The 15126-nt window shown below is 35.7% G+C and overlaps 1 protein-coding gene across 2 annotated transcripts in view; it reads right to left on the bottom strand.

The window, feature by feature from the left end:
* Positions 1-11870: 11870 nt before the first annotated feature.
* The window catches only part of TMTC3 (transmembrane O-mannosyltransferase targeting cadherins 3), a 36061-nt gene continuing 32805 nt past the window's right edge, over positions 11871-15126 (bottom strand). For both annotated transcript variants that reach the window (XM_080582208.1, XM_080582207.1), the window contains one exon: positions 11871-13799. In XM_080582208.1, coding sequence (XP_080438334.1) covers positions 12982-13799 — 818 coding nt within the window. In that variant the 3' untranslated portion in view covers positions 11871-12981. The remainder of the gene's footprint in view (positions 13800-15126) is intronic.

Below are 15126 nucleotides of genomic sequence, written 5' to 3' on the forward strand. Positions count from 1 at the left end.
TGAGATAAAGCACTGTGAAAGACTATTAAAGTTCTCATATGTGAATGTGATGTGAATATGTAATGTGAATACGTCCAGTGTCAGGAGAATTCCCTTGATTCCTAATGAAGATTTAAACTAAATTGCTCTTATGCTCAACAAAATATTCTCAAGAGAAGAATACGAGAAACGTGCCCTTAAAATATAGCCCCTGTACAGTCTCAGGGCAGTCTCAAATTAAGAGATTAGCTTCAAACTTGAAATTTCTGCATACAAAGCAATTCCAGAATAACAGGTTGTTAGATACACACAAAACAAAACAAAAACAACAATCACAAAAAACCACCACCAACAACAACACACTGCATGTTGTGTTGTTGAAATCAAGAAGAGAAACCTCTTTTTCTTGATTTATGCTTTGTGCAAGGATGAACCCTGCCAATGCATTCTAAAAAACATTTTCAAATGCAAGTATAATTGTGGAGCTGAGTCCTGTGCACTTGAGGAGACCCTCAGCATGAAATGACAGCAGAGCAGGGTTACTGAGGACTTGCTAGTCTCACGCGACAGACAGACATTTAAAGACCTTGCATGTCTAGCACGCACTGTTCAGAAGCAGGCAAAACCCTGTGTCTTATAGGAGGTAAAAGTTTTGAAGGCAGTCCAGGCTTTCTGGAAATATGACAGGTTAAAGAACAAATTTATTTAAGGGTAGAGGTGAAGGGAGAAAATGGGAAAAGCTATAATATCATTTATAATATCATTGCAAATTGATAAAGCTTCTAACAATTTGTTGAATAGGGAAGGAAGGCAAACTGCCCCTATCCTCTCTTTTGAAAAATGAAGTGTGAGCTGGACCACCAGCCCAGCAGGTAAAGGCACAGGACGTCTACCTGAGGCCAGTGGGAAATGAGCTCTAGAAAAGAGATGTTTTCAGCACTGAGAAAATGCTGAGGGATGAAGATTTGCACACTCTCCTGACAGGTTTGGATTAAACCTCTGCTGCTCAGAAAGAATTATGTCTTAGATCAGGCACAATCCTGCAGTGATTTATCCTGCTTTGGGATCCAAGTTTGCTAGTTCAGCCATCTTAGAGCATTGGCAGAGGAAGTCAGTGCTATCTGCACGTATCTTCTTGCCCAAGACATGCTTGTGAATGAAGTACTTAGTACTGAGTGTCAAACTGCTTCTACTGCAGTGTAAACAGGAAACAATTGAATATACAAATTTTCATAGCCAGAATTTTAATAGATATGACATAGAATTTATTTAGGATAAATACAAACGTGTTTATGTCTCGGTTATTGAAAATTTTTAGATAGATCCTCACTGAGTATGTCAAATGTATGACGTCTACTTAGATAAACCTGTTAGCTGATGGGAAACAAAATGATAGTTTATGATAACTGCATTTACATTTGAATCTTTTCTGAATCAGTATATTAAAATGAATAATAATTGTGTATGTTCCTTAGATCTTTGTGCGCTCAGAAACAAGAAAAGAATGGGAGAGAGACAAAACATTTGGATGAGGATCAGACCACATTTTCAAAAAATGTGTTCAATAGTTTTAAAAAGCAATCCTGGAAACTCTTTCCAGGACCTCATTTTATTTTTAAACATACTCTACATTCTTTGGTATTGTTATTGCTTAACTGCAATCTTAGAATTACTTTCACCCTTTTTCCCTCTTAGTCTCTAAAAGAAGAATCTGAAAAAAAAAAAATCTTTCTTTAAATGTAACAAATTATTTCAACAACCAGATTTTCCATATTTCCTGAATAACAGAATAAAGTATATACTTCATTTCCCATATCTTCTTGATTCACACCTACTTTCTTATTTTAAGTATTATTATAACATATAAGAAATATATTTTATTATAGATATGGTTGTAGCAAACTGCATCTTATTGGCCCACAAGCTAGAGGGCATGGAAACTAGGAAAAGAAAGGGAAAGATCTAAATATCCTTCTCTAAATTCACATTACCTACAACAGTGATTCAGTCCAAAGTTTTGCAAGGCTTTCACTATCTCCAATAAATATAAAAAGGCATTACTTGCACCTTCATAAAACTGAATTCTACTGCAAACTTTCATTTACTTCAAGTACTCTCCCATGAACTGAAGCAGTACTCAGCACATATGACTATAATAGTTTGTACATCTGTCATCAACATCACTGAGCTGGCTCTTTAGAAGTTCACTATTCCTTTATTTAATCTGCAGTGGGAATTTCCCAAAGCAAAGAAAGTGTCAAAATAATTCAGTAAGAAAATAAATATACAACTTCAGAAAACTTATTTTCACTCTTGCATTTTCAGTAAGATTATAACCTCCAAAACCAGGCAATTTTAATATCTTAGTTTGCATTGTTCCGTGCAGAATACTTTCACAAGCAAAATATGTCAGTTTGCAATAGGCATTCACAAGAGCATCTCCAATTTAAACGTATGCAAATTCCTTTTTTTTCTTTTTTTTTTTTTTAGCTCAGGGTGCTTTAAGGAAGTATGAAATTGGAATGAACCTCCTAGGTCAGAAAATTTTATTCTTTATTATCACAGGTAGTATCTAATGCACTCACTTTCAAAATTGTTCATGGCCTTAGTGTGGGGGATTTGTTGTTGTGATTTTTTTTGTTTTCTGAAAGATAGTCACAAATATATTGTTCTGAGAGTCTGCCTTTTGCCTCATTTCCAGACTGAGTTTGTTTATAGTTTTCTCCTTTTTGTTCTCATACAAACATTGGCTTTTAGCCTAAATGGTAGTTTTCCATTTTTTTCTTCCAATTTTTAATCTCCTACTTATATGTTGATAACCACATTCCCTTTTGACTTGTTTAGCCTCAGACAACATGTTCTAGCTCTTATCTAGAAGATAAGACTCCTGCTTTCCCTATTCACCCAGCAGAGATTTTCCATATTTGTTTTGGTTTGTATTTATCAACCTTGGACATAGGTAATGAAAAGTAAGTTAGTATTCCAGATGAGCATCACCAATATCTTGTAGTAGAAACAACTCTATTTCTACTGGAGATAGCTTCATCACATTCACCTTATTTTCTGGCTAAATTACTGAAGTCATTTATGTTGCTGTGTAGGACATTTCCAGAGTAGTTTTTTGTTTGTTTGTTTCTTTTTAAGAACAAACCTCCAGCTTTTGACAGAATTTTGATACCAGTACCAGAGCGTGTCATTATCTATTATTGAATTGTATCCCATTTCTACTAATCCAGACCTAATAAGTGATTTTATACAGCATCCTATCCTGTATTGACAGCACATACAAATTTATATTGTCAACTGGTACAATCAGCATTTTCACTGTATTTCTACCAGGACCATTAATGACAAGATTGAACAAGTTGAGTAGCAAGTTCTTATTAACTTTTTTTGCTAACTACTATGCTGCTGTATATTCCAGGGCTGCCTGTGGCTGTTTTCCCTTCGGATGGGTTTTATTGGCTCTCCAACAACTCTATTACTTCTTAACTGTACTTTAGATAATATTTTCTCCAGAGATTAATTGCAGAAAGACAGTATCAAGTATTTTCTTCACCTGCACTATTAAATAGTGTCTTAATCTACAAAGAACTTTCTTTTACAAACACAACATATTTAATATACACTCCATATATTTAATTTATCCTTTTGTCTTAGTGCAACTGTACCTTCAAGAAAAATCTGTCCTTTGCAAACCAGACTTCAGAAACAGGCCTACTTCATATTTCCATTCAATTGAATATATATCAGTTTGTAGTATTTTTTTTTTTTCTGCAAAATTTATTTTTTCAGCCAGATCCTTTAAAGTACTGTTTTTTTTTTTTTTAAATTAATTAATCTCACCCTTTGCAGGTTCACAGCCTATTTAACCAACAATTTTCCAGCCAGATGTATACAGATATGCAGGTATATGCAGATATACATTATTAGTATTTGATCTCTAGTCTGCATCTGTGAAGTTGAAGATCCATAACATTTATCTGTCCAAAAGCATTATAGACAAGATCTTCATCTGTATTTATATCCACAACTGGGATTAGGATGGATTTTTTTTTATTTTTTTTTCTCCTTTTTTTCTCTAGTGATTTTGAAGTAAATAGTAATGTTTCTTATGGCATGAGTCAGAACAAAAGTTCATTTAACTTCCAGGGCAGTCTCTGACTGTATCTACTGCCAAATGTTTAGGCAAAAAGTTTAGGAAGAAGTTCAGGAATATGGCAAGTACACATTTTTTCTCTAGGTATATCCTACCAGGTTTTGGGAGTAGGATCTTCCTAAAACAGAAATGGAACATATTTATTTGTGTTTAATGGCATTTCAAAGATCTTTGCTCTCATCATTACCTCTGCTTTGCTCCAAAAAATGATTTGCTCCAGCTCTGCTGAAGCAGGTGGTCAGTACAGTCCTGGTTGTGCAAGGATGCAACAGCTGAAGAGCCTGTGACCTGGCAAGGGGTGATGTGCCTCTGAATGGCATGACTATCCACAAACAGGAATGCTGAGAATAAGAATCGGGTATGGAAGCATGCAAGAAAAGTGCACACTTCCATAAACCAAGAAGTTTACAGAAGGCAATATATGAAATAACAGTAAGGTGCATGTTTGTGCACACAATAATGCAAATAAAACCACAGAACAGAATGAGAGTAACCAGAGTTGGAGGCCCAACTGCCTCCTCAAAGCACGGATAACTTCAAAGTATGACCCGGCTGGTCAAATATAACTCCTGGCAAGTTCTGAAATCTCCAAAACATGGAGATCTCACAACTCTGCTTTAGTGACTGTTCTTGAAGAACATTTTTTTTTCTTACATTTAATTAGAATTTTCCTTGTTGCAGCTTGTGCCCATTACATTTGCTCTGCAGCACTGACGAGAATCTGGCTACAGCTTCAGTGCAACTACCTACAGAGAGCTGAACATTGCAATAAAAAGTCCCTGTAGTCTTGTCTTCTTTATGAAAACCAAACCCAGCTTCTTCAGCCTCTGTTCACGTCATATGTTACAGTCCCCAGCCACACTGGGTTTTCACAGCAGAATTCCTTCTAAGAGCAGCCACCCCAAATTAGACTGTAGCATATGTAACCCACTTTCAGACTCCAAAAGTGAATGCTTAGAGAAAGAGGAAAAGTGAAAAGCAAGTTGGAAGTGGTATTTCTGTGATACACATTCAAGTTCCTAGAAATCTGTGGAGTAAACAGCTCTTGACACAGTAGTTGTAACTTTGAGTTAAAAAGTTTTAGATGATTATTTTTGCTCTTAAACCTTTCCTGTCACATTATATCAGTGATATTCTGAAAGTGGCCTTCACAGCAATTTCACTCTTTGATGCAATTATACATATAGGCTTTTCAGGATATAAGTAAAACAATCCTAAACTACATTAAAAAACAAAACCAAAACTGTGAGTATGGGATTTGACATTTAAAAAAAAAAATCCTCTGATTATGCAGTTGCAGAAAAGCAACAGATTCTTATCAAGAAAACTAGACGCAGGGAGGGATGTTAAACCATATTGTGAAAATCTTCATATTTCAAAAGAATTAAGAAGCTTTGTATGATCCTAGATGCTTTATTGCCAGTTGTCAATATATAATGGAAACAATGGTTTTATTTATTTTATAATTTAGATCATTACATACTTTTATGATGACGATGATCTCAGGTCAGAGGCTGTATCTGCTAGCGATGTTACTAAGAGCATTGCAATTTATCCTGTCACATGGAGAACATGGATTAGACTTAAGATTTATATTCTTACTTGGCTGAACTGTAGCAAAGTTGTTACTACGACTTCAAGGAAAACTAACTGTAAAGAAGTAAACACAGGACGGAAATATGGAATGATGCCTCCTAATTTTATCCTTATCCATACACCAGCTATTATTGATATAATCATGACCTTCTTGCAATCTTGTTCTAGTTTAGCTTGTTGACTCTACCTCTGCTCCTCCATTTAACAAGATGGACCAAGTAAAAAGAAAACAAGTACAAAGGTAACAGCTTTCACCTCTGAAGTGGTAACAGGCTTGCAGATGAACAATAGCACGAACAGTTGCTGCCCCTGGAAGCAAAGTGGTAACTGTTACCTCCTCAAAATACTGCCAGACCTTGGCCAGTAAACAAACCAAACCACAAGATATAACATAGCACTTAGCTGACCCTTTGCATGATTTATGTGACTGCTCCATAATAGGTAATAACCTGAAACAGTAATTTGGTCATCACTGCCTGAAGATGTTTTTCTACATTGCTGTTCCAAAAAGCAATGATAATAGCTTTCAATAATAGAAGTGAGCACTCCTCCTGGCAAAAATTGAAATGACCATGTTCCAGTTCTTTAGCAAAGACGTACATATGTGATTTTATAAATATATATATTTAAAACAACAACAACAAAAGCAGAACACTGAAGGTGTTTATCAGTAATAAATATATAAAGACTTAAAAACCTTCAGTTAGCTCCTCTCTTTTTTTCTTTTTCCTCTTTACAGCCTCTGTCCTGAAGCACTGGCAGTGTGAGAAAGTACCAGTGCCAGAGAAAAGAAAGAATATGAGAACAAAAATAGAATGTAAAGTATTCAAGAAATAGTCTATGTTAACCCAATTCAACCTAACATTCGGTCCCTTTACAGCATTTCATTTTGAACTGAAGAAGCAACAGCATATAGTGAAAACAACTATATGACAGGTTTTTTAACCTTTGAAGTTGAGATGGTTTCTAGTTAGGGTAGAGAATCCCTAGGTATTAGGTATCCTCTACACATATAGATTGTATAAACATATGTGTTTGTAAACTGAACGATCATCTGACAGTTTTTGTACTCATGGTTCAACAAACAAAAAAACAAAAGCTGCTGGAAAAAAGAGGAAAAGGCCCTGCAGACAGGGCAAGAACAAAACAAAGGTAAAGAAGAAAGATGATCAACAGGAAGTCAATGAAATCTTGTGAATTTAAACTAATGCAAATAAATGAAACACCCTTGGAAAACCTTAAAGAATCATTTAAATTTCTCAACTGAAATTAAAATCTTTGTAATTTCCTTGTTGCTTTTATCTTTGTACAATGCATAACATCATATTTTAATCAGAATGAAATTACTCCAAAAACTTTTTTTAAATGTTTTCACAAATATTTTTGTAAAATAGTTCTCTTGCAATATCTGTAGAAACAGATGAATTTCCTGAGTATTAAGCTCTCAAATATCTCTTATTGCCTGTTTTATTTGCTTGTAAAGTTTTGCAGAATAAATAGTTAAGTGCTTATGTACAGAACTGAAAAAAAACCGGCATTGCAGGCATGAAATTATTCAACTGTCTGAAAATTGTTCAAGAAGGTAAAAAACTTCTTGACAATTTTTTTTTTTTTTAAACCAAGACCATAGTTTTGCATAATTTCTGAGCACAGCAGTTATAACATGCCTTTTATAATACTTACTGGATGTCAATTACACTTAACACTTCTTATAAATTGGCTTCCTCACTTCTACCCGCTACAGCTTTCAGGTGTGCTGAACAACATAAATCATGCTGTCTTTATCTGCTAATGAGAAGGCACATGTTTAGCATAGAATCATAGAACAGCTTGGGTTAGAAGGGACCTCAAAGATCATCTAGTTCCAATCCCCCTGCTGTGCGCACCATACATCTACATAGAAACTGCCATGCCTTGGAAACTGAGATGCATGATTTCTGGTAGCCTGTAGGTGAAACATGCAGTGTGCCCAAACAAACAAGCAAGCCTCTGTTATTCAACTGAAGGCTGAGGAAAGGTAAAAACTGATCCCCTTGTGAAAGCATCAGCTGTCATGAACTTGTTTAAGTTTTTAGTACTGGTGAGTTAGTACTACAGCATCCTGCTTTAATGATGATCACGTACAACAAAAATATAGGATTGGGCTAACAATTGCAAACCAAATAAAGGTAAGAATATGTTCAAGATGGTATTTTAAAAATCAAAAATTATTACTTCTACATTTGGTAAGACATCCTGCAATTGTTGTATTTTCCTCCTCCACCTACTCCCATTGTGTGTGGATGAATACACATAAATTAAAAATACCTTGCTACGTGTATTTAAGAAGACAATAAGCTGGTAACTACACGCAAGGAACAAACATATATGCTGAACAGGTGTAGGAAATCTGAACAAGTTGCTTTATTTTAATGCTTACTTATATTCTATCCAGAATCCTTCACGCTTCACATTTTTGAAAGTTTCAGCTCAGAAAAGACACAGAATTAATGACCTAATATAAAGCTTATTTTATGCCCCCCCCCCCAAGAATATAAAATATACCAATTTGTCTGTACTGTCAACCTACCAATTACTACAGTTCCTGCCAGCACAGCCCCTTTCACTCATTAGCATATGCAGATTTTCCCATATCGAGGTGTAGTCTCACACAAAGCCCCACAGACCCACACATTTAATTTCTTTCTCTTTCTGCTCACATCTGAAAAAGACAGCTCACCCAAGCAAGCATGTAACCTCGAAACTCGCTGTAAAACTTGTTAGTGCCTCTCTATGGACATTTTATCAAAGCCATAACTCTTTCCTAGCTCAAGAAAGTTAGAGTTTGTAACAGTCTTCCCATCCCAGAATAATTATGTAGAAGGTTCTTTTGTTGTTGTTGTTTTGTTTTTCTTTCTTTTATTTATTTTGTTTTGATAGAGACAGGTGTATGTTTGTTTTGTTTTTTTTTTTCCCCCCCAACTGTTTGCAAAAGACACATATATCCTGCATGCAAACCACTGGTGTGTAGAAGGAGACTATCAGACCACAGAAAGCAGTTTGCAGGTTTTTGAAATAACACTGGCTTTGCTACCACTCACTGAATGCTATAAAAATAATGTGGTATTTATCTTTTTTTTTTTTTAATTTAATGTAGCATATGAATACATGTAAACTAGCAAGCTATGCTATTTTGATCACAAATAGGAATGGTTTACTTACCTTTTTTGTAAGCTAAGTTGGAGGTTTGGGGGGACAGGCTCTTCTTGCTCAGCTGAAGCACTACATGAAGCATGCCAAAGCTTTGTACGTAGAGGAAGTGAGGTGAAGGATGGGTGGAAGGACAGGTGTCTTCCAGCCTTTCCATTTTCAGGCTTTTTCCTAAGCAAAGCAGAATTCCTAGACTGAAAGTCAAAGAGGCACAATTTGGTTACATGGCATAGGCTGAAGCAGGTCCTTTGAGGAGGAGCAGGTTCTGCTGCAGCAGCTCCATGCATTTGGCTAGGCAGAGGTGGATGATCACAGAACCTCTGCACAAAAAAGCCCCTGCCACATACAGTTGCCCAATATGGGACCCTTCTTTGTGCCTTTGTGGGATGCAAACTATGCAAGAGCCCGGGGCGGGCTGTTAACTTCCCGGAATTGTTTTGATCTCCATTGGGCCCTTGCAAACGAAATTTCAGGAAGAAACAAATGCCACAAGCCTGTATGCTCAGCCTTTAGCTCTGTACCCTGGAAGCAGGCACGTGGGCAGCTTTACATTTATGTAGAAGGTACTGTTTGATATTGCAAAAGCCTCATCTGAGACTGAGGCAGCAGAAGACTGAACTGTTGTATATGAAAAGCTGCTCTCAGTGCTTTAGTCTTGTAATACCCTAGAGATGTGAAGAAGGGGAATCTGCTCGAACGCTGGGCTGGACAGCCTATATGCACAGTGCTAAAATGTTTCAGCAGCTTTTGAAATAGTTAACTTCTGCAACTGACAATACCCACTGAGAAAGCAGGTCCGTGCTTTGTTCTGAAGTCCCATTAAATGGGAGGCTGTGTCAGTATCCCACAGGCCCTATTCAGTCCAGCTATTTTTGGCAAACGAAGAAAGGCAGAGTAATAACATACTTTTGTCAGTGTTTTATGTTCATTTAGGAGCAACATGGTGACAACAGTCCTGTAGCTCCAGGAAAACAAAGAACGTGCATCTCTTGCATCCTATTGGCAAAGAGAACCTTGTCTCTTCAGAGCACGAGGATCCTGAGTCTGTCTGCTTCATACCAGAAGGCCCATGGGGAACTAGAATCTGGATGAGAAGTTGCTACAAGCTATATAGGCATTTTTTCACAGGTTGAAACCAAGACTCACCTAAGATTTCAGCGCATCATCTTCCTTTTAAATGTATTGAAATTACATTGTTTCAAAATAAGGTACAATTCAGTAAGTCTCTGCAACTGAGCAGAAAACAAAATCTTCCCATTTCATTCAAAGTCTATGGCAACACACACGTACCACATTTTCTTGCTTTCTTTATATGTAACCCTCCATCTACAGCAATCTTCCTGTCTTTACTCCTGTCTTGACTTTTTCTCTTCCAGTATTGCCTAACCAAGGGGCAAACAGCAGTGCACATTGAAAGGAATTTATCTCCCACTTCATTCTTTGTGACTCCAATTTGTGACACTTTGCACATGCCTGTTCGTAGGAAAATATTCCTATTATTAATAATACCCAACTACTTCCCTGCAGAGTTGATAAAACTCAATGCATTAAAAAGAAACCAGACTTGAATGAACATAAAATTTGACTTTTTGTTGTTGTTATTTGTTTTTATCAGCTACGCTGCTTCAATTTACTGTAACATTCTTCCTATCCGTTTCAAATGGTTGACACCCTAAAACAGGCTAAATACAACTTGGCATATTGACAGTAGTCAAAATACTCATTTTTACTACAGTTTTTAGAAGAAACAAAGGGCACATATTACCTGATCAGAGACTGAAAGACCTACCACCTGCATACTCTAGTTTATGCCAGTCTGATGACTTTATTTAGTTAAAACTGATGGCACCTCTGAGTGCCAGTAAATCTAACAATTCTTGCAAGTCTCTGAAGAGCAGCTACTTGTATGATATGGTCAATATTAGAGCAGAGAGGCAGCAGCTGAACTGCTGAACCTGAGAACGTGCCTCTTCTCTCGAATTTACAGACTGAATGATAACAGTGTGGCAACTGGATTCTAGACTCTTAATAGTAAAAACAAAACAAAAACAGAATTTTGGCCTGCATAGCCAGACAGAAAGTACCTTTTCTTACTACGTAGTTCCTTCCACTTTAAAATGAATGTTCCTTTGTATCACCCAGAACAATGACCAATTCATTTGTAAAACAAAGGTCGGGAGGGAAGACTTAATATGCAATTTAGTGTTTCTATACAGCTCCACATAACTATTTTAGCTACAAGTATCCAAGTTATTCACAGATTAAGATAAAGCAGCAATTTTCAAGGTGTGGTCAATTGATTCCTGGTGGTACAGTGAACACTTAAAACCTGTGTATGAGGAATGGCTGCACACCAGGTACCTAGTTATGTCCACGGATTTTAGATCATGTTTTTAAAAACCCATACAGTCTTTTCCTAGTTATTACCATACAAACAATTGTTGTGGTAACATTACAAATGATACATAATAATGAAAAGGTCCCTGCAAGGCCTTCAGACATTTAAGAACCCTCCCACTAAGATAAACATTACATCTTACAGCTGGATTATTGCCAGAGGCAGAAAACTGAGCAGTTACAGCAAGGGCTATGGTTAAACAGGGTTGCTAAGGAATACTTCTATATCGTGAAATAAGACAAAACATGGAGAGTAAGAGTTAGATTTAATGATTAAGTTATTAAGGAAACCATCTCTTATACTTCTTTCTCCACCCAGCTCTTCTCTTCTTTCTCATAATTAAGGGAGGCATCATACTTCAGTAATAGGTAATATATTCAAACAAAAATATATGCGTTGCACAAGGGTAAAAGCAACACTGAAATTACAAAAAAAAAAAAAATTAATGTAGGAAATAAAAATTATGCATTAGTGGAAAAGTGTAAATGGGAATATTTTAGTAGTCAAAATAAATATTTAATAAAAACCACACACCCATGACAAAGTATCGAAACAAAAGAACTTAATATTTGGAAGCACACTATCCACATTTCCTTGTGTTAAACATTGTTAAATTCAGTGGCTTAATTATTATCACATTGTTCTAAGCAATCGTTGCTTAAATCAATGTTGTGAAAAGTCATGAGACTTAGAATAGTGTTCCAACAATAAAGTCGATTTACTATAAACAAAGAAGAATTTCCCACACAACAGAGTCAATCCACAGTCATCCATACAAAGTTGACAAGGACTACTGCATAGCATATTGGTTGCTGTACAAAAAGTGCATTTGTAAGCATTCAATGAACTGGGGAAAGAGTGAAAAAAGGTGTTTTCTGTTTCCTTCCGCCATATATATACTTTTAAAAACAACCAGATGTTTGATAGTTGAAGAAAAAAAAACACGTTTTTTTTTAAAAGTAAAGCATAGACTAAAGATCTTACGAGCACCATAAGATTTCTATTCGGTAAAACAGTACAAACCATTAGCACTGTAAGTAAAGAACAATTAAAAGGTTATTATATCATTTCTTATTTAGAACACAATTGAAAGTTTTAGTGTGCTGCTGCATCATCCTATGGTCTAACACATACATAGTACAACCAGTGGCATTTTACTGACTTTGATAAGCTCTCTAAACAAATAACACAAAGAAAAATGCTTTTCCACGTAAAGCAAACAAAAGTCTAGAAAGATTTAAACTGTTGATGTGTAAAATGGAAATGTAGAAAATGTTAACCCAAACAGATTTTTATGTGGAAAAGCAGCAGCGTCCGGCTTATCCTATCAGTTCACCACTAATTTTTTTCACGGATTCCTTGAAAGTACCCTTCCTGAATATCCCTGACTTACAATGATTTTTGAGTACTATTTTCTCAATTAAGATTCTGCATTTAAGATTATTCTCAACCCATTACCCTTCAATCCCCATCCATACCCCACATCATATTTAAATTTGTAGTTCTCACATAAAGCATTGTAATGACTTTCACTGCTTGCCAAATGATACGCAGTCAACATTTTTTCTATTTCCAAAGGACTGAAACCATCTTCCAGTTGGATCACATTAAACAACTAAAAATAGTACTCCTCCCTTACTCTTTTGTGACATAATAAAGACTATTCACCATTTAATATACGTTCAATCTCTTCTAGTCTTTTCAAAGCAGCAACTCTCTTTTTCTCAATATCTTTGATTTCTTTTGAAGATTTTTTGGGAGTCTCTTTTTCCATACTGTTTTTCTCTGTTCGTTTCTTATTTTTTGATTGCCCTTTATTGTTATCAGCTGTTGTTTGGGAGGCTTTCTGCTCATTTTTTACTTCTTTCAAATTCTGAAATGATTTTTTTTTTTCTTCTGCAGTAGTTGCAGTCCCATCTGCCAGAAGCGATGACTGTTCTGTAACACTAAGTGATGCAATTTTACTTCTAACTATGTTCAGATGACGTTGAATATACTCCTCATGAGGTGCCAGAGCTAGAGTTTCAACCAAACATTTTTCTGCTTTTATTAAGTCTCGTTCTTCAAAGTAAACTACACAAAGATTATGTTTTCCTTGTACATTGTTGGGATCCAGTTCCAAAATTTTTTCAAAGCACTTTTTTGCTCCAACAATATCCTTCTTTTGGTTCATAAGGATATCTCCTTTCAAAATGAGACCTTTGGTATGATCAGGATAGTATTTCAGTAGGTCTTCCAGGACAGGCAAAGCCATCAATTCTTTTGATGTCTGAGAATAAAGCAACGCCAAATTGAACAAAGCACTTCGGAAGTTTGGCTGTAACCTTATGGCTTTCTTCATCCATGCCTCTGCCTCCACATCTTTTTTGTCATCCATTGCCAGCATACCCAAATTGAAGTAGCCATTTGCGTCCTGTGGTTCTTCTTTCACATAATTTAACAGTCTTTGTTTAGCTTCAGGTCTAAGCCGAGCATCACCTAAATGACAGAAAATGCATTTAATTCTAGATTTATACTGAAGTATTTTTAGGCCAGGCCAGTAAAATGCTAGTTCTTATACAAATTAAAATGTAACTTCTGTGAAAGTTAAAGGGTTTAAAATATTACTTTTTATTTGTGCCGTGTAGCAGAAAAAATAAATGATATTTACATCCTTTACAGGACAAAACTGACAGCTGACTTGTAGCCAAAGTCAGCATCATTATCCTATTATCTGTTAAATTATATTTAGATTCGGTACAACAGATACAAAAGGTGTCTCTACAAGTTTAACAGGGGTTATTTTCACGTATGAGTGAGCAACTGGAATGCAGAGAAGTTGTCAGTTCTGACAAATCACCTCTCATAGAAGCAAACTTAGAAGACCTCATTTTGTTAAAGACATATTGAAAAGAATACTGATAGAGATTACATAGGGTGATGTCTGATTTAGCCAGGCTATAATACCTTATCATGTCAAAACAAAATCTGTAACTCATTTTGTTTTGCATCAAATTGTTTAAAAAATAAAGTATAAAAATAATCTTGTCTGATAATAGGAGGAATCCTAGCTTGTAGTCTGTGCTACTTTAAATAATATTTCAGTGAATATATTTTAATAAGGAATTCCGGGCATAGACTTACTGAAGGAAGGGGGATTAGGGAGCTGATTTTAACCTCCTTCTTCCACCTCCTGAAAGAGTGCCTGTACCTTCTTCCAGTATGGGTTACTCAAAACTAGACAACTAACACTTCTGCTCATTTGAAGCCCCTCGTACTACTTCAGACAAGAAACAAGGCGTTTCTTGTACTACCTAACTTACAACGTGGAAAGAGATGAAGAACAAGAACAATCCATTTGGATCAGCTCCAATCAACTCTATTATCTCTTGTTGGGATGGTAAATTATCCCCAAGAAAAAGGGAAACAAACCTTACTTGTCACTTCCTAATTATGTTTTGCGACAGTTTTCGTATGGCAACAGCCATATTTACCCATACAGACAGAAGCTAAACATACAAAATCAAGCACATGAAAATCCAACTTGATTCATACTAACCAGAAGTATTTCAGGGGAAACTGAAAACATTCACATTTCCCAAGACTAGATTTAAAACCCACAGAAGTCAATGATTTTTAATTGATGAGGAAAGGACGAAATCAATATACATGCAAAACATTAGTATTATACATACTTCACTGTTTTATTATATAGGTACAATTTTGAAAAAGAGTTTTGTGTAACACTATTTTTTATATGTATAAGATGTTCTATTGTAAAATAGTTTTAAAGGTGCTAATCAGCTAAGGTATATGTACACTTTGC

This window comes from Anser brachyrhynchus (genome assembly GCF_964034855.1).
Source record: "Anser brachyrhynchus genome assembly, chromosome: 1".
In the NCBI taxonomy this organism is placed as follows: domain Eukaryota; kingdom Metazoa; phylum Chordata; class Aves; order Anseriformes; family Anatidae; genus Anser; species Anser brachyrhynchus.